The 25,035-nt window shown below is 42.0% G+C and overlaps 1 protein-coding gene across 3 annotated transcripts in view; it reads right to left on the bottom strand.

The window, feature by feature from the left end:
• The window catches only part of LOC100703031 (sodium channel protein type 4 subunit alpha), a 243,891-nt gene that overhangs the window by 81,866 nt on the left and 136,990 nt on the right, over positions 1-25,035 (bottom strand). For all 3 annotated transcript variants that reach the window (XM_019356723.2, XM_025910382.1, XM_013265205.3), the window contains exons 12-17: positions 24,589-24,771; positions 24,255-24,512; positions 23,488-23,613; positions 13,532-13,652; positions 9,112-9,350; positions 692-865 (exon numbers count right to left, since the gene is read on the bottom strand). In XM_019356723.2, the coding sequence (XP_019212268.1) occupies positions 692-865; positions 9,112-9,350; positions 13,532-13,652; positions 23,488-23,613; positions 24,255-24,512; positions 24,589-24,771 (1,101 nt within the window). The remainder of the gene's footprint in view (positions 1-691; positions 866-9,111; positions 9,351-13,531; positions 13,653-23,487; positions 23,614-24,254; positions 24,513-24,588; positions 24,772-25,035) is intronic.

The raw sequence follows: 25,035 nt of genomic DNA, 5'->3' as shown, positions 1-25,035 counted from the left end.
TGCCGTCCTCATCTTGTTTTCCTTGTTTGCCGGTGCAGCAATATTGGCCGCAGCAGAACTTTTATTCTGAGTGACATCGCTCATTATCAGCCAATCATCACGTCCTCTGAGAGGTGCGAAACATCCTGCTGAACGCTGCCGTCTCATTGGGCCTTCAGCTGCCAATCAGCTGAGTTTCCAGCTTAATTATTATCTCCCAACTATGAATATGCTTTCTTTAGTAATTCCTAATGAAACAGAGAGCTGATGTAGCTGTTCCTGTGTTTGTACATCAGAATGTGTTTTCTAATGTCAGACTGTCTTACGAGGGTAATGTGACACCATCTGACTTTCTAACAACATGTTTTAGAAACTATTTGTCCTGCTAAGATATGAGAAAATATAACAGGTGTAATTATTTCTTTGTTTCTGGTAAAAACTAACTTGTTAGCCTTTTATTCTAATGTACCTACATTTAAGTATTTGTAGATAAATAAAATTAGATTTTTATTCAAAATAAGATACAGTGAAATTTAATTTCATTACTGAGGAATTATGCCCTTAGTTGGGTTTCAGGATTTTTTAGTCTTTGCAAATCAATCAGAAATCAGCTGGCCGATGAACTATGTGTTATAATGATCAACAACATTTCAATTTCAGCCACCACTTTATTGAATTTGGTGGTAAACGTGGGACAGTCTGTGTGATTTACCAGCCTGAAGGAGCGCAACACGCTCAGCCCCTCCACATCGGACAGGCCGAGCTCCATGAGGCTGAGGCAGACAATGATGCTGTCGAAGATGTTCCAGCCCGTTTGGAAGTAGTAGTACGGATCCAGAGCGATGATCTTCAACACCATCTCTGCTGTGAAGATCCCGGAGAACACCTGAAAGTGACACAGCGAGGAATGTAAGCATGGTTTGGGACGTGGAGAGAGCGCTGCAACGCTGTTTTATGTTATCATTCTTTAAACACACACATAATTTTCCGGGCCTGTTTTTACAGCAGCACTCTCTGAATCACAAAACGGTATTCCTGTAAATGTTTATGTTAGCAGCAGATCGTAAATGCTGCAGCAAAGCCCTGTGTGTCCATATTATTTTGATTAAAGATGATTAAAAGGACCTAAAAGTGTTTCTGAAATATCACAGCCTCTGCCTGTGTCTGCAGGAAGTGAAAACATATTAAACATGGAGAACAATGACAGCGGCAGCAACATGTGCTCATGCTGAAGCAGACCTCGAGACAAGAAGATTTCGACATTTTGTCTTTCACTTTGCTGCCCCAGGATGAGATTAACCGGGCTTATTTTGGACTGTCAATCATGCAAAGCTACTCTAATCAGTCCAAGAAGGAAAATATGAAGCTGGAAATGACCAGCTTAGACAGTCAGCCACCACCCAACGAAAAAATGCTTTTCACACAATTAGAAGATACAAAAGCTAAAAGTAACAACACAATGTTCTTGTATTGAGATTACACAAAAACTGAAACTAATTGTAACACTTCAAAGCATTGGGGTTAGTAGTACTGAGAATACAAAGGAAGCTGAGTCACAAAAGCACACACAACACAAAGGAAAGAATGTGGACATGTACAGGTAGAGACAGAGACAGTCAGGTGAGGACACACACAACACACAGAGATACAAGAACTAAATGAAGGGCAGAGTTAGCCAAAGGGTAGGACATTTCAGACTGGGTTAGGTTCACACACACACACACACTCACGTCACCTCGTATAACTGCTGCTGAAGTACACAAGTTCTTTAAACGCCAGCAGGATTTCAGCTGCTCCAGAATAAAAGGACGTTCCAGCACACTGACCTGCTATGCTAACTTTAGCATGTGTGTCAGTTAGCATGAAGCGTAGCATCTTTCAAACAGCACTGATCTCCAGGTCTGAAATATGAAGCTAGCACAGAACGTACCACGAACTGCAGTTCCTCTAATGTCCACTCGAGGCTGTCTCCAGCACTGAGTCAGTCCCCAAACACACCCAGGTTAAAACCTCGGCTTTACAGCAGAAGGAAACACGTTTAGAGCCTGATACAAGTAACAGTGTGGGACTTTAAAGCTAATTCCCCCCTTTGCAACGTCTCTGAGTGGTGTGACTTTTTAGGCAGCAGTGATCTGAGGACTTGGTGACAGATCTGTGTGACAGACAGAGTCTCTCAGTGTTGATTTGGTGATTTTAGAAAGTCTAATAAGACTTTTTCTCAGCTGGCTGCTCCTCTGGTTTGATCTCTTAAGCCTCTCTGTCTGCCTCTCAGTGCAGACCTCAGCTCATCCAGGGTCTGCCTCGCTCTGCTTTGCATCACACGTGTGTCTGTGTGTTTGCTACATTTAAAGTGTGGGTTTCTTCCACTCTGTGTGTGTGTTTGTGTTTTGCAGCAGCTCCTCCCCCTGATTGTTGTTCCAGACTGAGGGGATCCTCGATGTGACACCAGCTACGTGACACACGTGTGTGTGTGCTTGTGTGTTTTTCAGCCTGTGTGTGTGTTTCAAAACCAGTTTGTATGAAAAATGTGTGCATGTACGTCTCCTAAAAAGTGAGTTTTCACTTCAGTTTTATTTCTGTGTTTGGCTGCTACAGAAAATCAGAGGCTCTGGGGTTACCTCTCTCTAAAATACTCACACACACACACACACACACACACACACACACACACACACACACCTCGATTCTCTTATATGGGCTCATTAACTCTGTAGTGCGTTGATTAGCTACTCAACAATCATGCTGTTATTATTACTGGCATCAGGAGAGCCTCTCTCTTGCTCTCGCTCGCTCATACAGACCCACAGACACACACACACACACACACTTTACCTGTGTGTGTGTGTGTGTGTGTAATGATGAAGGAGGCTCTCTGAGAACCAAAGGGTGAAGAAATACATAGAATCAAAGATTAAGAGTAAATGAATCAGTGTGGAAAAAAGGTAAATTTAAACAAATCTAAAAGAAGGAGAACAAGAAAAGGAGAAGGTGAGGAAGAAAAAAACAAGAATGATGAGGGAAAAAAAGCTAAGAATAAAGGCGGAGGAGGGTCAGGATGTGGAGGACAAAGAGAAGGTTGCTGGTTTGAATCCTGCCTGTGTTCGGTTGTTCTGTGGGTTCAGCAGTCACATTTATCAGCGCTCTGTTGTAAAGAGTGTGTGTTACTGATCGGAGCACAGAGTGTAACGGTGTGCTGACATCAGGCGGAGTGACGTTAATCAAGTTAGACACAGTTCAGCTGTCAAATGTCAGCAGCTGCCTTTGGGCTCCAGCTAAAAATCACATCACTTCTCAGCACGCTTTATTTTATTATGCAAGAAATATTTTGTAAACTCTCTGAACGCTGACGCTCAGCGAACATCACTCAGATTTTTTTTTTTATTATAAAAACCCATGGACTGATTTTTTTCCTGTTTTATTTCTAAAGTTTTTAAATTCAAGACAAAATGAACAGGAACACCATGTGGACCGCACTAACCACAGCAATACTTTTCATAGTACATTTTACTTTGCTTCATCTCCTATTCCGAGCACACATTTTACTCCAAATCAGAGGAGGTAAGTTTAAAAAAGCTTGCTTTTTTATTTTATACGACTAACTGTCCGCTCTTTGTTCTGAAACAGGCGTTAGTCTGTGAGCTGAGATCTAGGTCTGGGATCCAGTTCAGCCAGCAGACTCGCTCGCTTCCTCACCAAACAGTTACGTCTGTGAGAGCGAAGAGATGTGTGTGTCTGGCAAGTTTAAGGTCTAGACACTGTGTTCTCAGCTGAGTGTCTGTGTCTGCGCGTGCTTCTGCAGAGGCAGTCGCTGATTCACTGACTGAGCGATGAAAAACTACTCGGGCCAGCAAGTAAGTGTGTGTGTGTGTGTGTGTGTGTGTGTGTGTGTGTGTGAGAGAGAGAGAGAGAGAGAGAGAATGCTGCTGGCTCCCAAACAGGGGATGTTGACATCAGCACTCAGTAATAACAGTAACATCAGCAGAGAGAGGATGACACGGACTGTGTGAGTGTGTGCGCGAGAGACACGTGATTATTTTTGTCACAACCAGGCAGATGTAATGAGTAAGCAGCGGGACACACACTGAATATCACACACACACACACACACACACACACACACACACACACACACACACACACACACACAGGCTCTGGTCAGAGACACCGTGTCCATGTGGATTTCCTGATGATAAATTGCTTGTTTAGGTCTAAAGCTCATCAGTTTTTTAAAAGTTTTTCCTAAATTCTGTTTATACGCTAATTTTACTTCTTTCTATTTGTTTAGTCATCACAGAAGGACATTCTGATCATACAATAATGCCCCCAAAAACATTTTACATCCCTGAGTTTTTGTCTTCCCCACCACTGCCCTAGTGCCTGTTAGCAAGGGCAGCACTCTGCTGACCAAATTAGATAGGTTACAGCAGAGGACTGTGTGTTATTGTGAGGAAACACAGAGGAAGCCTGTCAAAAAAACACCTTTCATCAGAGCACGGAAACGCCTCATTCTTCATTTACATGCTAACAGGAAATCGGAAAAAGAATCGGACAAATTAAACATTTTCAGACAGCGAGGGTAGGCGAGGAGTTTTCAGGTTTAAGACTCAGGACGTGAATGTTGTGGAGCAACAGCTATGAATGACTTGATGGTAAGAAGCACTGAAAGAAGCTGGTCAAGTGAAATGATCCTCCTTTTGATAATCAAGAAGACCCCTGAATACAGAGAACACCCAAAAATCAGACAGCCCCCCATGATCAAGCCCTTGGTGACAGTGGGAAAGAAAAACTCAATTTTGATAGGAAGAAACCTCCGGCAGAACTAGGACTCCATCTATTGCAACTGGGTGGAGGGGAAGCGAGGGAGACATGACAAAGGATACAGTGTGGAGGAGAGCCAGAGATTAATATTAACTTATTATGATTAACTGCAGAGTGAATGATATTCGATCACTCCATTGTTAGAGCAACTAAAAGTTCAGTCAGGACTGTAAAAACAAAAAAGTTCATATCCAATAATTTATTTTACTTGGTAGTATACCTCCGTTATGTGAACTGCCTACTTTTCCATGCAGACACAGAAAGCTAGAGGCGAGGAGAGCAGCAGGAAGACCCTGTGAGCAGACAGCCTGAAGGGAAGAGCTGGGTTGGTGGTGGGTTGCAAAGTGGCTTGCAAATATATAGCAATCAAAAGAAATGTAAATGGGATAGCCAGTTGCAAAATGCATGGGTCAGTTATGTATATCTCTCTATCTGTACATCTATATATGATCTGCCAAGGGTTTGGCAAAGTCTTCAGTCTCACTGAACTATCACAGAATTTGTGAAATATAAATCAAACACAGCGAAACTGCCACAACCCATAGCATTTATATTAGCATGCTATCATTTACTAGTTAAACAGTGTTAACGTAGCATCCAGCTGCTTGTCAGACTGACAACTCAATCCGTCCATCTTCTTTCTCGTTATCCTAGCTGTCATAGGTTGTGATTCAGGATACATTCAAAACCCTAAAATCAGATTTTTTTTAATAAAAATCAAGACTTAATCTAAAATTAAGTCCATACTGTGCTTCTATGATGAGAGACATTAAAGGTTAAGTATAACGAGGACAAGTTGTGCCCTTGATGCAGAGTACTGCTCTGTGGAGAAAAGCCTCCAGTGAATGTATGCATTCTATAGATCTTTGCACACAAGGAAATATTGATAAGTGAAAGCAGAGAGCGACGCTGAAGAGCACACGAGAAACAGCTACAAAAAGTGAAAGCATTAGCTGACATTGATTGTGTCAGCACAGAACTGACCTGGCATGATCCTCTATATACTACCTTACATAACACACACACACACACACACACACACACACACACACACACACAGCAGAGGCTCTCCTGTCCGTCAGAAAGGCTAGCTAAATGCTATGTAAACATCTGTGAGGATTAGAGGTTTTAGCCTATAAAGAACTTAGCGACTCCACAGTGCAATCGGATCCCGTTGACACGACGCAGCGTTTATCTGAGACTTCAACGGCTCTGAATTGAAATGGAGGAGCGCTTCAAACTGTTTACGTTGCAAAAGTATATAGCTGCATTAAACTGGAGGCAAGATGACAGCAACATTAGAGGGATATTATATAACAGCTCGTGCTTTTGACTCCTTGATGTTCCTTGGGGGTTTTGAAGCTGTCTGAACATGTGGGCATACACAGCTGACCAGCTTAACATACACAACATCATTATATAAATCGAATCAATCACTTTCCTTCAAAACTATCGATTCATCAGCTCTGCCTGCTCAATCCTACAGAGAGAGGCAAGCTATCAAATACCATCCACCCTCACACCTATACACTTAGCACATACGAGTAAGACTCTTCAAGAATAAGAGGGAGCGACTCTTCCAGCAAAAACAGGGCAAAAGATGCCTTAAAAGGTCATTTCATCATTATTTTGCCATATTTTCTGCACTCCAAATACACTCACCAGATAAATCATCAGAAGATCCGGTCAAAGTTTTGGTGACTTTAAATTTAAAAGGCTTTTTTGTCCCATAAATTATACAACTTCTTCAGATTAGCAAAGTTGTTCTATTAACGGGCAGAGATTAATAACATCTCCTGCCTTTGGACCGGCTTCTCCCATTGCTGTTTCACTGTAGGGTTATAGCAAGCCAAGAAAATGGATACAGACAATTAAGTACGCCTTTGTTACAGTAACGAATATGTCTGTGGGCACACAGTTAAAGCTGCTGTGAGCCTGTTCTGTGCAAACACAATCAACTCATGCAGCTATTGATCGGCCCTCTGAGGTTGTGGTAGGACAGCTGCCATCTTTGGCATTTCAGAATTGCGCCATAGATTTCTATTTAGGATTCAGTGACATTTGCAATCCTAATATTGTCTCTGGTTACTCTAAAATTTAGAGTTAGAGCAGCTTATGAATTTCACTTCTGTAGTTTGAACACAGTGAAAAGACAGCGTGAGCATTGGTGGCTGCACAACCAATCAGAAGAAGCAGTAAAGCAGTGCTGCATTTCGCTGCTGATTCGCCTCGGTTGAAACTGAAGATCATTTTGTTTACTTACTCTTTGAAGAAATTGGTTGTTTACAGAGGAAAATGAATGCTGGGGCATCATAGCATTGCTAAAAGCATCTCTCATAATCCATGTGACTCTCCCACAGAGGCCCACCTTTGAGCCTGGCCCCACTGACTGAACCACTGCTGCCGGCAGGCCAAAAATCACTGTTTCTACTTATAAACTGTATTACCATTTTCTGCCTGCAGCCTGAGCTGAGGAAACCTGACATCACTGGACGGAAACAAGTGTGTGTGTGTGTGTGTCTGTGTGTGTACAGGTGTGATTAGCACACTGACTCTGGCTGAGGGCCTTTCACACCTCAGGTGAACCAATTACCATATTGCATCAACCTATCAGCTCCTGTCAGATAGTCGGGACACCTGCGGGCTCAAACACTGGAGTTAGTCACGGTGGTTTAAAGCTATCTGACCTGCATCTGTCAGCTCTAATACTGAAACCCACCTCGCCTTTTTTTTTTTTTTCACAAAGAGAAAAAACACAGACTTTTCTAGAAAGGCAATGAAATGAGTTTCTATTTTTCCCTCTCTGAATCCTGAGGATTTGAAATTGTCCAAAAAGATTTGCTGTGGTTTCAAATGTCCGACGGGGGTTTCCCAAACCGTCGTGCTCTTTGTCACTTTTGGAAAATGTCACAGTCTCTTCAACCCGCCCGAAGTTTGTTTCCACACCTGCTTGTAAACAACCAGTGAGAAGCTTCCTTCACTCTGCTCTTCCAAGACAAGTTTGCCAGATTCTAAATCGCTGAAAAGAGATTCACGAAACTGACTGAATCTCTTTTCAGCGATTTAGAGAGAACCTCATGTTACAATACAAATAGATAAAATACATATCTGTGAACATGTGGCAGGTAAAAGTCCTGACATTTTTCCCAGCATGAAACAGGATATTGGATTTGACATTATCAGGTTTCTTTACATACACCATGCCATTAGTTTATGGAAGAGAACAATGGATAGGCAGGGAGTACACGAAAAGATGCACTCAGCTAACTTAATAATTAAGAATTAAGGCTTCGGTAACATGGAGAGGCCTGCCAGCGACCGTCTAGCAACCACTGAGTTTTTTTCTCACACACTGTGAGTAGTTGCAGGCAAATACATGAAACTTCTAATCTGAAGGCATGCAGCCTTAAAAGACTGCTCACTGACCCTCTGGTAACTGTTAGCTAGGAAACCTGCTAGAAATAAGTGTGTATTCTGGGACTAGTCCATAAAGACGTGATTTGATGACCAATAGAATAATTTCCAGGTTTTTCAAATAATACCTCCATAGATAGACCATCCTCATGAACACGCAGTAATTGTTCTATAACCAGGCCTGAAATATAATAGAAACTGCTCAGTTCACAAAAGAGCTTCAGGGGTTTCTCCTAGTAGGCCCTTGAAGGTTAAAGTATGGATAACCTGTTAAAACTATTAGTTAAACAATAAAGGACACATTTAAATGTATAGCTGCTAAATGGAGGATTCGATAACAGTGTGGGCTTCAGATCCAGTTTAAATGTATTTGTCTGAGCTCATTTAAACTCGACAGGGCTGCAAATAATCATTTAATGTTGCTCGAGCAATTAGTTTATGATGTTTCATCTTTCATGAGCTGCGTTAATTACTTTTTCTCTCTTTTGAGTTACCTGTCTGCTGCTCCAGTGGTTCCTGGTTTATTAAAAGAGGAGGCAGAGGGTGGGGCTGGAATAAATAAAGAGGCCTCGAGGGCAAAATAAACCATCTGCTATAAGCACAGGGGGAAATGGGGCTTCTTTATGGTCCCTGTGGTTTCCCCCTGTACCTTTATGGGGTTTCCCCGTCTGTTATTTAGGTTCAGTTTGTGATTCTTTGTAAAGCAGCAGTTTTTGAGCTGATTATTCTGCAAATATCTGATCTTGTTTGCTTCTGTATTCCTGTCATTGTTTTAGGTGAACAGTGCACGTGTGTCTATGTGTCTCTCATCCACATATCTCCACTAATAACCATGCTTTACTGCTTTCCCACCATTATACACCAGAAGCATCCACACATGCATTCATCCATCGTTCCTACCAGGTTCCCGATGGTGAGCATGCCGTTGAACTCGTCAGTCATGGGATAGTGCTCCATGGCCATGAAGAGCGTGTTGAGGACGATGCAGACGGTGATGGCGAGGTCCAGGAAGGGGTCCATCACCATGATCTTCACCAGCTGCTTCACCTTAAGCCACATAGGGCAGCACTCCCAAACCAGGTAACGGTGGGCAAACGTGTACCAGCAGGGGTGACACTTCTTATGGGACTCCTCCAGTTCTGCACAGGAAACAAAATGTGGTCAGGAGGCACTGTAGGCAAAGACAACTGTGGTTTCCTTCTCCATAAACAAAGTTACACTGGTTCAATTGGAAAATGAACAACTGAGAAGCTGGGAAGGGGGTAAGTTGCAAAGCAGATTGCAGAACGGACTAAAGATGCAAAAATATTGGGCCCTAGATGTGATTTTCCAGGTGTAAGGATGAATGAAAGAGATGACAAATTAATACATAGTAAGCCTAAAAGACGAGATTTGGCTTAAAATGAGCTCAAATTACCTCTAAAATCAGCTGATCTGCTGGGATTGTGCATGACTTTGACTCTGATCTAACATTTTGCTCGATTAAAACAAGAACAGAAGTGATTTAAGTCAAGAGATAATTCGGATACAGCAGGATGGAGGCAAGGTGAAAAGAATACCAATCAATGGCTAAATCAATAAATGGGCAAATGTGATTATTGATAGGAACAAAGACTGGTCTAAAAGGAATTTTGGACTGATAAATGTATCTGTTGTGTTACAATCTGAAGCTCTTTCTATTGGAGATTATGTATCGGAATTTCAGGAGCGGGACCACGCCTCCAAACACGCTCCTTCCGGCTGTCATCGATATAGGTTCCCCCAGTTCTGCAAGCTGTTCATTCTCGTTTACGTGCCCCACCCTCCCTCCTTCTTCTCCATTCTTCAACTTCTTCACTTCTATTTAGTACACGGGGATCTGCCAGGCCCGAGAGCCATCGCCAGTACCCTTCGAGGCCTTCCCCAAACCGCAGCTCAATTCATGTCCAAGCATTCACCTTTACCTACTAAAACGCTGTCAAAGTTAAAATGAGGACGTGGGCCCAGCTAGTGAATATAAATACTTCTGGAGCAGAGGCTCAGACTGCATTACCTATAATTATGTTTTTCAATAACAACAAAGATAAGAGAAATACTTTAAAATAAAATAGCTGGTGGGCTGCTCTGTGGCTGTGTGGCACAAAGCTTGATGGCGAACAGTCCTGAACACGTGAAATAATTAATCGGAAAATCAAACCAGTAAAACAAACAGTGAAGGCACGTTATGAAAAAAGCACTGGTGGATTTGCAGCCTTTTATTTAAAGTAGAAAAGCCTGTTGTGGAGTGACGGAGCCTCGAGAATGCAGACTGTGAAAAGTCACAGGGCTGCAGTATTCCTAAATGTTTACAAGGTGTCCTCTGGTGTCAGTGTGATGACCGACGGCATTATGGCAGCAGTGGGAGGAGTCGCACTCCCAGATTGTTCTTTGTAAAAGAGCCCTTATAGAGACATTTATGTGAGCTGAGCGAGGATCAATAGATGCTCTCTTTGCACTTCTTCATCACCATTTCTGATTATGACATAAGATAAAATTATCCAGGTCCTTCAAGGTTCATGAAAACCTTCTTCAGGACCTAAAGTTGTCTGATTGATGGGAAATCTCCAAACTGATATATCAAACATGAACACTGTTACTGTTTCCCCATTTCACAGCTTTAAGCTACATTTACAGTTAACATATGACCAGATTAGAAAATGATTTTCACACAAAAAGAGTCACGATTGAAAAATGAACCTGGTATTTATATTAAGTAAAAACTTTCCATCTGATATAACTTGTTTTGAGCAGCCAACTAAAGTTGAGCCAAACTTCTTAAAGTTTTCTGCAGTGAATCATCAGAAACTCCTGAGGTACGAACGGCTCTGTTCCCCTTCATCAGTGACATCATCTTTGTGCAGCTTATTAAAATGATGCTGAATAAAAACTGATTGTTTATTCTTTAGGCTGAGACACTTGGAGTGGGTGTAAAAGTGATTTGGTTACAGTGTTTTAGCAAAATTGTTTTTCAGTTATGAAAATGCCGTATGACTACCTCCAGTGTAGGTTTCACGATTATTACCAGACATACTTTGAATATTTTATAATTATGACAAAATCATAGCTGATGCAGAATGCAGATGTAAATTGAAGCAAATATTTATAAAATTACAATTTATGCTTTGATTTATTTTAATAATGCTATTTTATTTTGGCACTTTTTTCTCTCCATACACCAAACGCCACCTGGTGATTGCTTAGTTCATCTGAACTGGTAAGAACATTATGGATCGAGTGCTGTTTTTATTTTTTTTTAATCCAAAGAAGAGCTCGAGCTAAATCATGCAAAATAAATTCATAAAGCTTATTTTAAATTGAAGGAAAGTCTCCTGGGAAACAGATGATAATTTTAAAAATGACATGAATAAATCAAAGAGGGGAGCCGAGGAGGGACGGAGGGATGAAGGGTGTGCAGATGGATGCAGGGAGGACAGCAGTGGGATTTTCTATTTTCCTGTATAATGATCTGTTCTGTAAGAGCAGCGACTGCCGAGGGGAGCGACTGTGACTCAGCAGACCTATCGCACGCACACGCTTAGAACACACACGAGTGCAGATTTGATATGAATCCAGAAATGTAACACACCAATATCACACACACACACATACAAACACACACACAGGAAGTTGGAATGATCTCACGGTTAATGAGGGTGACCAGGATAACACTCTCTCCCTCTCTGTTTCTATCATTCTCTCTCTGTGTCTCTCTCCCTTTTCCCAAGTCCCTGGCGCAAACAAAGCCTGTGTTCCCCTGGGGTTGACTAGGGCAGCGACACACACACACACACACACACACACACACACACACACACACTGACTTTGAAGCAAACTCAGCTACACACAGGCTCCTCTCTCGCACCCACAAAAGCGTTATAATTCAGACAAATACGTGGTTACACAATCACACACAAACACACACATATTGAGACACAAAGTCAGGCAAGGTTACAGTCCCATATTGACACACAAAAGCAAACACATAAAATGTGAAGGGATGCTGGAGCTGATGCAGAAACTTGTTTTTTCCAGGTAATGAGCCTGTTTTAAATCGCTCTGCCTTTTCGTAGAAATGAAGTGAAACAGAAGCTTCTGTAAAGAAAGGAAATCCGTTTAATCCTGTGTGGGATTATTTTAAGAATGATTAAGATTAGCTTCACTTTGTTTCGCTGCTATCAAAGTCTGCTAAATAAATCAAAGGAGTCTCACTCAGCCTCAGCCCAGCGGGTATTTGGGATAATATTAGGAAGTCCCCATCTAAATGAATGTGGATAAAGGCTCAGTATTGATTTCTATGGTCACCGGGGCATAAAAACTGCACGTGTAGAATCAATAAGTTGTTTTTATCTGTATTTTTTCCACCTGATAGAGCACATGCCCCATGTACCGAGGCAGCAGCCTGGATTCAACTCCGCCCCTGGTCATTCGCTGTGTGTCGTTTCCCTTCTCTCTTTCCCCACTTTGCCATCTGTTCTACACTAACACTGTCAAATAAATGCAACCACTATGACATTAAGTCAGATACAGTACAGCATGAAACAAGGAGATGGCATAGAAGCGGTTTGCAAAGCGGATTGCAGATGCAAAAACAACCATTAGCAGACCAAAGCAGCTCAAATAGAATGACTCATATGGGATTATTTATGCTTTTTTTTAATTAATGGGAGCAAAAAATAATAATCTGTCTAGAAAAAGCACATTTAATTTGTCTAATTCACACGGGGGATGAAGGGAATCCCTTTGAATCCTGTCTGAATAGGAAAGCCATTCACACCAATCGGTAATGGGCATGAAAACTGACTAAAATTCCACCATTAAGTTCAGTCTATGAATTATGGCAGCTAAATTATTCCCTGTAAAACAACAAACTGTGGACCATTAATTCAGAAAGCTCAGCAGAACATCAGCTAAAGTTTAAACTAAGCTATTTTAGCCTGTCTACAGCTCATGCCACATCTGCAAGCCACTTTGCAACCCTGACTTCGGTGTCTGCTAAGAAGCTAAGAAACCTGCTGCTGCTCTCCAGACCATAAGCATGTGGAGGCCCCAGGGCAGAGGCATGCTGGTAGCTAAACTGATGGGAGCTGGACTTCTTAATGCAGGTTCATGAAGATATTTCATTTGTCATCTGAGAAGCTTAAACATTTGTAGAAGCTGATGAGGACGGCCACATGTTTTTGCTATCGTAGGGTTAAATATACTGAATTCATACCTTGGTTTATAATGACTCACATCATATTTAGTGTGTGTGTGTGTGTGTGTGCCCTGCATTAGAATTAGCGTGGCTCACTTTGCTTCTCACCTTCCATGACGTCAGTGAGGTAGCTGGCAGCACTCATTGCCCTGCCCCGGCGCTCCGAGTCCTGCGTGGACGAAGGCCGAGGAAGCAGCATCGTGCTGAGCTCTGTGGTGGATGTGGGAACCTAAAAAGATGGAAGTCATCCTGATTACTTCAGATGTTTAGACCTTTATCCAACATGCAACCAGAGAATAAAATATGGTATTACCCCACACAGAGTCCCATCTTAACAATCATGCAGTTAGTCTGGGATTAAGAAGAAGAACCAAAATCTCAAAGATCTCTACCAGCTCCTCCAAAGATATGTTTTAAAGACATCCTCATTTGATTGAGCCTGCTGTCACACATACTCATCATTCATTCATGAGTATGAGCTGCCTTGGACTCTTCTGTTACCATTGTGATAGCATCACACATACACACATTCATGTTGGGTCAAATGGGTCAAACGTAGTGCTGTGATTTCTTTGTGTGTGTGAGTGTGTGCAGTCTATCACCACGGCAACAGAGAAGCAGGTGATGACTGGTGTTCAATGAATCAGAGAAATCAGCGTGCCGCTGCTGTGTGTCTGTTTATCTCTTTCATCCTCACTAAAAAGCACTGCTGGATTTTTGTTCATGTATCAGATGAGCTGCACGAGGGTTGAACTTCTAAAACACCCACTCGACTCTCCTCTTAAAGCCTGACTTCAGCTGCTGCCTCTCAAATTAAAAGTTTAAATTATACTAAGTAATCAACTGGCTCTCAACATTAATTTGCTGCAACCCTTGTTGATTTTCATGAGCTCTTGGTAGTGATCATGGTGGCTCATGGAAGCCATTCCTGACTGGAAAGAGAGCAGATGGATTATAAAGTATGTTCCATCAGGTCTGGGAATATCTCAGGAGGAACGCGTTGGTACCACATCGAGTAAAACTCAGATAAATGTCAAGAAATAGGGGGATGAAACTAATATGTTGATCAAAGTAAATGACATGTGGCCACGTACCAGTCTCCACAGAACAGAAACTAAAACATGAGGAGCTGTCAGTGCTGCATCCATACAAATGTATAATATATGCATCCTCCTGTTATTACCCTTCACAATAAAAGCCCTACAATTTACAGTGCAAGAGTGCTCTCCTCTTGGACAGTATAGGAAATCTTGCTAATAAGGTTGTAAGAACTGCCTTAAACTAGATTAAACGAGCTGTGTGAATAACAGTTTTGTGCTCACAAAGTTTGTCTTTGGAATGTCTTTAAAGTGCCAACAACAGCCTTCAAGACCATATAACAGGAAATAACAAGCAAGTTGTTGTTGCAGAGCCATCCAGGACTGATGGTGTGTCAGATCTAATGAAGACTTAAAGCTTATAATCTACATTTTGTTTAATCAATTTTCCTCAAAGAATAAACTTGTCCGAGCAGGTTTTTAAGACAAAGTGCTTCAGTGGTTTTCTGTGTTTAAATTTGCAGCACGTCTTTTGAGTAAGCTGTACTTCTAACTGTCCTACTAAAATCCAAGCATTGGATTAGCCATCAGAGCCTCCTTACTGCCTACTCACTGAGATCCTCGCCCAACAGTTCAGAAAGTCCTCTCTGTACATTCATCATGCGTCCTTTTTAAACTCTCATTCCGGTCATTCATGCAAGCAGATGTCAGAGTTGTGGTTGTGTTACTCATCTTTAGGCCTGAGCATTTTAGCAAGCACAGCTAGTGGAAGGTAATTTCAGATCTAACCTTTCAGACAGCTGAAGGTTCTCCTGGATGTGAGAACTTTGCTCTCGGAGAAGGAGAGGACGTTCCACAGCATGTGATGTTTAATAGAAACTTTAATCTTATAGGTTCATGTGACCTGCTGAGTTTGGTTGGATTATTTTAACCCAATATTGGATCTATTGGTGCAGTTATTTGTGTATTTCACATTGTGAGATGTCTTATTCAAGAAATCAAATGATAATTTGCGAATTTGTAGAAGCTTTACATGAATACAAATGGAAAATGATATAAAAGCAGGTCTGATAGCTCCTGTTACACCCGTTTAAAAACTGCAGAATGCATCTGGTTGTCGCCGCAGCACAGCTCAGCTGACACAAAGAAAACTGCTGGATCTCACAATAGAAGACCTTTTGCTGCTGCAAAACTGCCTTTTAAATAAAGTTGTGTAGGTTTGAACGGTGCTCAGCTGCTCGCCTTGTAAAGGCCTGACAGTGGTCCCCAGTGAGCTCCGGACTCCTCGGCCCTCACACAGAGGAACCTGCATGAACCTCATTTGCTCAGGTGTGATTACATAACACTTCCTGCTAAGTGTTCTTCCAATGAAGCATGACGCACAGGCCTGAAGGTCGCCGCCCACAACACCGCCTACATCCTGTCTGTGTGCCAGGCAGGGAAGCACCAGGGAAACACACACACACACACACACACACACACACACGCACACAGCCAGCCGTTTTAGCTTCCGCTGGCTGCTGTGGGTTGCCATGGGGACATTTCCATGGCAAATAAGTGAGTTCTCGTCCTCTCCTCCTCCTCCCACTCGTCTCTGCATCAGTCTGAGCAGCAGGACAACAGGTTTGTGGATGGATGGACAAGAGAAGCAGAAATACTTCATGTCAAAGCATGAAACTATAAACTGAACTCAGAGCTGCTCTGAACTCCCACACAACCCCTGCAGTTTACATTCAGTTTATCAAGAAGTAACTTTTTCTACACACTGCAGGAGATTTCAGTTTTTTATTTGTGGTGAAGGGGAATTTTGCCTGGCAGCAGCAGAAACCAGACAGAAAAGGTGAGATTACCAAAATGTGCTGACTTGCTGTTGGAGGTGACTGTTGAGATTTGGCACTACAGAAATAAAACCGAACTGAACTGAATTGGGCTAACTGTTTGCAGATGCTTCAGAACTTTCTCATTAGCAGCCACTTTAGGCTGGCTCCAGAGGTAAGTCACTCCTCATAGACTCCAATAAACCTTTTCAGTTTCCTTTGTACCCGAGTCCATGAAACACACTGTTACAGGACTGCTGACGATTAAACGCTCACAGCAGCCCAATGCTAGCAAAGCCTTAAAACTGCACTCAGGCTTAAAGTGACATCACACAACCAAAAAACTTAAAGTCCAGGTCAAAGGTTAAACTTCAATATCATTTACTTAGAATTAAACTATTCTTCCCATGAATAGTCTAAAGTGCTCAAGTCGAAGGTCATTTGACTTCTTTCAGGCTCCTGAAGACGTTCCAGCTCTGGCTTCATCAGTTCCGAAAGCTAGAGAAGAGTCTAAGTTATTAACCTTGGTCGGGGCTGTCACACAGAAGAAGTCCCAACATGCCTAGATCACATGGATTGAGGAATGGATGGTGCTTAAATCACCTGGGAAAGGATCTCAGGACTGTGTTGCAGGTGGTTGATGGTTGATGTTGTAGGCCACCACCTGCTTGGTCATCCCAGGTGGACATAGATGGCCTCCTTTACTCTGCTCTCAAATCATCTCAATTTAAAAGGTGAACATCTGTCTCCTCAAGAGTGTCTCTTCTCTTTTAGGTGTAGATGTGGAGTTGACGTCTGTCCTGATGGGCTAACCCTACTATGGTGTGACATGTAACTGTGGAGTGGTCCTTTGGGTGATCTTATATCCCAAGCACTCCTCACTGCATTGCACGGCATGCATGACGTTGCTTAGTTTGGATGTGGATGCTTTTGTCTTGGGATGAACCACTTTGTTATCTGGGAGTGTTGCTGGGTCTGAATTGCAGTAGAAGATTCTTTTGAGTTTCTCAGACAATCATGTCTCATGTGGAACATTAATGTTAGTCCACCTGTTTTTCTGCTTCTCACAAATTTGTGAGAAATTCAGGATTCCCGATCAACTTTTAAACCTGAACCCTTTCAGATAAGAGGTCATGGAGGACTTGATGAGGAAGGCCATTTGCCTTTGACTTTAGGTTCTTAGAATGCCATGATCTTGATGACCGAGGACCTACACATAAGAATTCCATTCAGAAAAACCTGCAGTTAGAAACACCCCACTATTGTCATTTTAACATTCACCACTGTACAAAGTATCAGTAGTGCTGCTTTCCTTAGTAGCTTCAGTAAATTCTACTTTCAGAAAGTATTTTTACATTATCAAAATCTTGGGAGATTTCTTTCTCGAGACTTTAGGAATTTTTAGAATATTTTATAAATACTTGACCTCTGACCTTGCGGTTGAGGTCACTGAGATTAAATTCATCCAGGATTTCTGGCAGATGTACCTGTGGTTTCAATTTGAAACTGCTACGTTGCTTCGTTCTCGAGTTATCGTATTTTCAAAAAAGTTATGAAATATTGGTATCATATATTGTAATTAACTGCTCTTCTTGTATGTGTCTTTATTTAAAACATAACACACAATAAACAAAGTAACAGTGTGTTTAATCATGAAGCTGCACAGCATCATAAAACTAAACTTCCTGGCAGAACAGTTACCCTACACTGAATTCAAGCCTACAGGTGTACCTAATAAAGTGAACTCTGAGTGTATTTAACTACTTTGCCCTGTTCTTCTCCTCTTCCTCCTCCTTGTTGTATAACAGTGAAGGTCTGGAAGCGGGTTATGAGCAGGTGGAGGTGACTGAACACCTCCAGGCGTGGAGCTGCTGTGTTTGTCCTGATGATACTCTAAACCCACTGCCTGACGGGGAAAAGGCACCACTGTAAACAAGTATTAAAATAAATGCATTCCCTAATGGCGTGGAGCTCGCTGCCTTTCAGCTGCCACAGGTTTTATAAGGCTCTGCTGTGAGAGCGAAGATGGAACCGAGGTAACGTTAAATTGACAGAAGTGTCTGAAAGCTGCTGTTTCAAGTGGCACTACTGTGCTGCAAGACAGAACACTGAAAAACCCATTCTCACCCCTTACAAACTCGAGATGAAAGTCATTTCAGAGTAACTAAAATCACTTCAAGGACAACGGGAAAATGTGAAAACCAGGAATGGTATTAATATTCTGAGAATCAGCACTTTGACTAAAGGAATAATCAAAAGATCAGAGCTCTGTAACAGAAAAAGATGTTTATATTTCATTTTTAACTCAGTATTTTGAAGACATTTGATTCCATGAGGTGACCATTCATGCCGGTGATTTGACATTTCTAGTAATCAGGATCTAGTTATCCAGACAGGTTCATTTCTTTGTCTTCAGGGTTATAACAGGCAGCACGGTGGATCAGTGGTTACCACTAACGCTTCACAACAAGAAGCTTGGGGCTTGAACCCTGTCAGAACCTCTCTATGTCAAAATTGCATGTTTTTTCCCCATGGTTGTGTTGGTCCAAGAGATCCAGTTTCTACCTTTATAAAACATGCCATCTTAGCCCCGGACACTCTCCCGAAGAGAGATTTTACTCTCAAGATTTTCACACTGTATTTAAATAAACATGATCAAACAAATAACTATCTAAATTGCCTTACTTTTTCTTTAACGACAAAAGAGTGCAAGTAACCTAAATTCGGCTTCTAAACAAACATCTATGTGGAAGCAGTCCAGGAACTCCCAATTTTGGAAGCAGCTCTCCACTCAATGCCGCAGGGGCAGAATTCACGTATGAGTCCCTTCAGTGTTTAACAGTGAGCGTGCCTCGTGTGCTATGTTTGGGGTCATTGTAGCAACACCACATAATTCACAAGACAAGCTAACAGACTTCAGTTAGAACTAGAAAGCCAACCTTCCTGTTACTAGCTTTGGTCATTTACAACATGGTGAGTGCTCAGTGCAACGATCAACCTCTGTTTCTCTGACTTTTTTTAATAGAAGTTATGTTGAATGAAACTTTCAGAGTTCTTAAACACTTCAGTTGGAGGAAACTGGACTACATTTTTAGGATCATGAAGATGTTCCACCACTCATTCACCGTTTCAGTTCTAAGAACTGATGGAGAGTACCACTTATTTTACTTCTAGCTAGGTTACCATGGAGGCGACGCTGCAAGTTGTTGATCAACCATGTCATCAGCACTGAGGTCACATGGGTCTCAGTGTAAGTTGGGGGTGAATCTGGGAAGGGATCTGAAGACGGGGTTACAGATGGCGGATGGTGTGCAGGCTTCTAATTCTGTTTAATGATGGTCGTTCCAGCTGAATGTAATAATAATAATAATAAACTTTATTTATAAAGCACACTAAAAAACCAAGGGTATACCAAGGTGCTTGACAAAAAAATAAAATAGGAAAAAGGAGCTGGGAGGGAAAAGAGAAAGGACCCGGCACGTATCAATTCTAAAACCATGACAATCATAATACATAAAAGTAGTTACAAAGCATAACGGATAAAAATGCATCAATGCACACCAAATATTAGCTAGGTGGAAAAGCAAGATCAAATAAATAAGTCTTCAGCTGTGATTTAAACAATGGCATAGAGCCAGATGCCCGGATAGCAACAGGAAGATTCATAAGACTGGGGCAGCTACAGCAAACGCACGGTCGCCCCGAGACTCCAGAAGAAGTTGGCTAGCAGATCTAAATGCTCTGACAGGAGTGTGTAACCTAAGAAGCTCACTGAGGTAGCTCGCCGCCAAATTATTGATAATTTTGTACGTGAAAAGTAGTATTTTTAATTGAATACGGTATTTTACTGGCAGCCAGTGCAAGCCAGCAAGAACAGGAGTGATGGAGGAAAATTTCCTGCTACCTGTCAAAAGGCGTGCCGCCGCATTCTGGACAGTCTGCAATCTAAGGAGAAGGGAGGAGGAAAGGCCAATGTAGAGAGAGTTGCAGTAGTCCAACCTGGAAGTCACGAATGCGTGAATAAGTACGTGGACGCATTCAGCTGGAACGACTGTATCATCAAAGAAACTTGGAAAAGAAAGACCTTCAGCAATGGCCATGACTTAGCTGAGAACCCACACAGACAAAAACTAAAGTGCAGACTAAACGTACGCACCATCCTATTGTATCAGACCGAACCCCGCCCAAATATGATTAGTGAACAGCACTTGGACTACAAGAGGAAACCACAAAGCTTTGAGTACCAAGAATCTTGTTGCCTGTTTACTGTATTCATGCTGGGTACGTTATGTCATTTGTCCCCGTTTAGCCAAAGAAAAGTGCAAAGCAGCGTGTAAACACCTGTTTATGGAGAACACATCTGCACAGGCAGACTTTCTCACCTTTTCTGCATGTGTTTGGTCAGTGAGTCATGCAGTACGAGTGTGATCTGATTATCATCTTGACTGGACATGACCCAGGATGCATCTATGTACTGCATGTTTCCGTGCGCACAGCTGACTGCTGGATGTCAACAGCCTTGGTGAAAAAATATGTGCAACGCAGGAAGCAACGAGAATGAACCTATTTTAGGATTTCAAGTGAAAACTGTACATTAGTTACTTGTGGCATCAGCACAGCCGGTGTGTGCATGTTTGTATGGCTGTTAAATGGGAATACTGTCTAATGCTGAGTTAGTGATTCTGGCTTCAGTATGATTGTTGAGCCTACTGTACATTCGATCTTGTAGCTCATCAATAGAGGTCAGTGTTGACAGACTGGGCAGTTTACTGGGGCAAAAACATGTGGACATAGCTAGCTCGACATCGACCTTTCTTTGTGGACTTCAGCTTGTTAACCACATGCTGAGTCATGAGCCAATGCTTCCTATCCTGGTTAGAAAGCATCCATGAACTATCCAGGGCCATCACACAGACACAGATACAGCTAATTACTGCAAGGTGAATTTCAAACAAAACCCTGGAATTTTCCTCACTGCAGCTCAGACCTCTTGGATGGTCTGTGAGTACAGTGGTTCCCAACCTTTTTTGCGCCATGGACCGGTTTATGTCCGACAATATTTTCATGAACCGGCCTTTAAGGTGTCATAAATAAATAAAACGAAATAAAACCAGTACCAGTACCGAAAAAAAGAAGATTTATTCATAACACACGGGAAAAGACCCGGGGAAACCAACTTAACAATAAAAATGATTAAAAGAAACATAACAATAAAAACCCTGAAAAAAATTAATTTACCAAACGGTACCAAACGACTCATGGACCAGTACCGGTCCGTGGCCCGGGGATTGGGGGACCGCTGTGTTAGTACAATTAACCTCACACCAGCCTTATCATTGATCATATAATTGCATTAAAAATGCTCCAAAGGCTCCAACACCACAAACGTGGTCCAGTTTATAAACTCCACTTAGCTGAGTTTAAGCCTAGCAGACAGCTAGCAGCTAGTTGGCATCCACCTGTCAGACACGTCCCAAATAAAAAAAACCCTTAAGCCTCAATGCAATTTAAACAGGCAAGCCAGCTCCCCCTCACAGCTGTACCAGGCTATAAACATGTTTATTTTTGCTATAAAGTTGGGAATGTTAACATGGGAGTCACTGGGAACTGATTCACTTTGGACGGAGCTTCAAGTGGACATTAGAGGAACTGCAGCTTTTTGCTCCTTTAATGGCCACTTTCAGCTGTCTCTTGAGCACTGTGGGAAATATATCATTTTTTATTAAGCTTGAGTAGTGGCATTTTGGTAAAACTTTTATTAAGTGAAGTGATCATAATCATTTTCTTATACATATTGCAAATGTGCTCATAAAGAGTTAGCACTCAGTCTTTTGAGGGTTATAAGCTTCATCTGGCGAGACTGTTCAGATGACATATTGTGAAAGGTGACAGAGTGCAGAAAAGGTCAATGCAAACACGCTTACATACACAGACAAAAGTTATATGAGTTTTTAGGTGAGAGGTAAGATATATTTTGCTTGCAACTGCATTTTGTACCTGCATAGCAACAGGTTTGGTACAGGACGTGCTCATGATGTTCCAGAAGATAAGCAAGAAGAGAAGGAGCAACAGGAAACACCGGGAGTGAAGATGGCTGTAAACAGCTCTTTAAGTATGGTAAAAGGTCGTCAACAAAAGAAATGTAGCAACTGTCATTAACTGTAATTTATGCATGTTATGTTATCTGCTGACGCAAGAAGGGGCGTAAACCCTGACATACAAAAACCATTTGAAGTGTGCTTTCTAGCGGAGATTTATGCCGACGATGTGATGGTGTATATCTTCCCACGCGTGTGTTCAATAAAATCATTGTTTTGACTGAACTCATCTGGACCACTGGTTGTTTGTTCTCACACCTCAATCATCGAATCAGGACAGCACGTTTGCCCTCTGAGCTCTATTTTATTTGGATGCTAGCGAGCACTAACTAGCTGCTATCTGTGTGATACAGTTCATTTTCCCTTTTGGTGACTTCTGGCACCAAAAACCAAAGATAGCTTCTGTCAAACTGCAAATGTTAACGCTTCAAAAGTGTCTTCTAAGCAGAAGCTGACACCTCCGTGCTTCCATACATTTTTGATATACAGTATAAGGTTTGAAGCACTTTGATTCATTTGACAAATGTCACAACCTATCAAAGTCAACCTCAGCTTAGACTACACTCCCCCAACAGTTTTGCCCAAATTTGGACTTTCTGACACCTGATTGGCTCCTGGTAAAATATTTATCACAGTGTGATGTGAACACACAGTCTGAATGAATCTATATTAGTTAGCTTTTCAATGAGGATTGTAACCGCACACAAAGATCAGAGTGTGTGTGGAAATAGTCTGGTGGCAACAGTGTGTGTGTGTGTGTGTGTGTGTGTGTGTGTGTGTTTACGAAAGGACATCTTCAGTCGTACGGCTATGCTGGAATGTGTGGCTTTAGCTTGTGATGGCAGAGCAGTGACACTGTGTATGCATGTGTGTGTGTGCGTGTGTGCACGTGTATGAACAGATGGGGGGAATACCATGGCACTGTTATCTGAGATGGTTGATATGAGAGTGTGTGTGTGTGTGTGTGTGTGTGTCTTTAACCCATGATATCAGAGTGGAGTTATGCAAAGCGCTGATTCATAATTCACATGTTTGAGTGTTGGATGGCTGCAGGCTCCACCATTGTTTCCACTGCAGTGAACACACACACACAGTCAGGACACGGTACTCACACTCTCCTCCTTGACCTTCTCCATGGTGCAAGCAGGCAGCTGCCCCTGCAGTGGCGGTGGGGAAACCCCGTTCTGGTCCATGGCAACAAACAGCTTCCCGTTAATGTTTAGAGTTGGATAAAAAACCTGGAAACACAAAAAACACAAAAGCATAACTACGGTACCACAGAAGGGACAAAATATTGTAAGAAAAACTCCATAAAGTGGTCAAGCAATTAAAAAAACAGAAGAATCTCTCAGTTTAAAGTAATAAATTTGCAATTTATGAGGAATAGAAATTAGAATTTAATTTTGTGATCAGATTAATATGGTGTATGGTACGGTCTTGGACAAATGATCACCCAGACTAAAGTGGTCTGAGGTTATAAAGCCACACATTATTAGAAGAAAACTGAAAAATACTATGAGATTATAGAAGTAACTTTATTTAAAAATCTAGATTATTCAAAGACAATAAATTGTTAAATTTATTTAAATAAACTGAATATTCATTGAGACTAAAGTTTTTTTCTTTTTTTAAGAAACTAAAATATTCTGTAAGGTTTAAGAGCTGTATTGCCATGAAAAGAACTAGAATAATCTGCAAGATTAAATCGGTAAATTTATATAAAGAATAACATTTTAAAAGAGGTAAATCTGGAGGCTGAAGAAGTCACTTGGATGAGCGATGGAATCTTTCTCCCAACATTTCATCCAGATGAACAGAATCAACTTTCTGAGAAGAACTACAATAATCTGAGAGATATAAATGATTGCTTCACGCTCACCTGGGAGCTCCGGCTGGCCGTGCTGTAGGTGCTCGGCCTCCGTTTGGGCCACGGTTGGGGCAGGATGCCGCTGAAGGTTCCTCCGCTGTAGGTTCGACTCCCGACGCCCTCCACCACGTCACCCGGTACGCTGTACTCGTCATCGGCCATCTCTCCCTCTGACCCTCGGCTCCTCAGTCGGAAGTTGAAGATGGAGGAGACCTGACTGCTTCGCCGCGTCCTTGTGGAGAAGGAGCGGGCGAGGAGTGGGTGGAGTGGCTGGAGGAGGAGGGGGGAGTAAAGTAAAGTTTTGACTGAAGATAAACGGTATTAAATTAGATTTTTCTCCACTGACCTTTCCACCATCAGTCAAGTCCACCTGCAGAAGCTTCTCCTCAGATAGGTTCGCCTCCACGTCCCCCACGCCCATCAGCGCCTGGCTCCGCCTTCGCTCCTCAAAGCTGTCCATTGGTGGGCCAAAAGGAGAGAGGTCTGGTGACATCAATGAGTCAGAGTCGGTAGCTTTTTGTGTGGCACCCTGATGAAAGAGTTAATATTGTTACAATAAATGTTTGAATAATAAATATTTATATATTAATACATTTTCATTCATGAATGAGACTAAAGGACAGAATGTGAAACAGAAGCCATGAAAACACTGCTTTTAAACACTCATTAGTTCACCTTTGTTGCTGTATTATTGTCACTGAAACACAGCAGATGGAGCGGATCGACTTCAGTAACTGAGTTGCATTTATACCATTTATTTTACTTATAATTCCTATACGGAGGACCAAAACTG

This window comes from Oreochromis niloticus, linkage group LG9 (genome assembly GCF_001858045.2).
Source record: "Oreochromis niloticus isolate F11D_XX linkage group LG9, O_niloticus_UMD_NMBU, whole genome shotgun sequence".
Classification (NCBI taxonomy): Eukaryota; Metazoa; Chordata; class Actinopteri; order Cichliformes; family Cichlidae; genus Oreochromis; species Oreochromis niloticus.
This window is presented reverse-complemented; position numbering and strand designations above follow the sequence as displayed.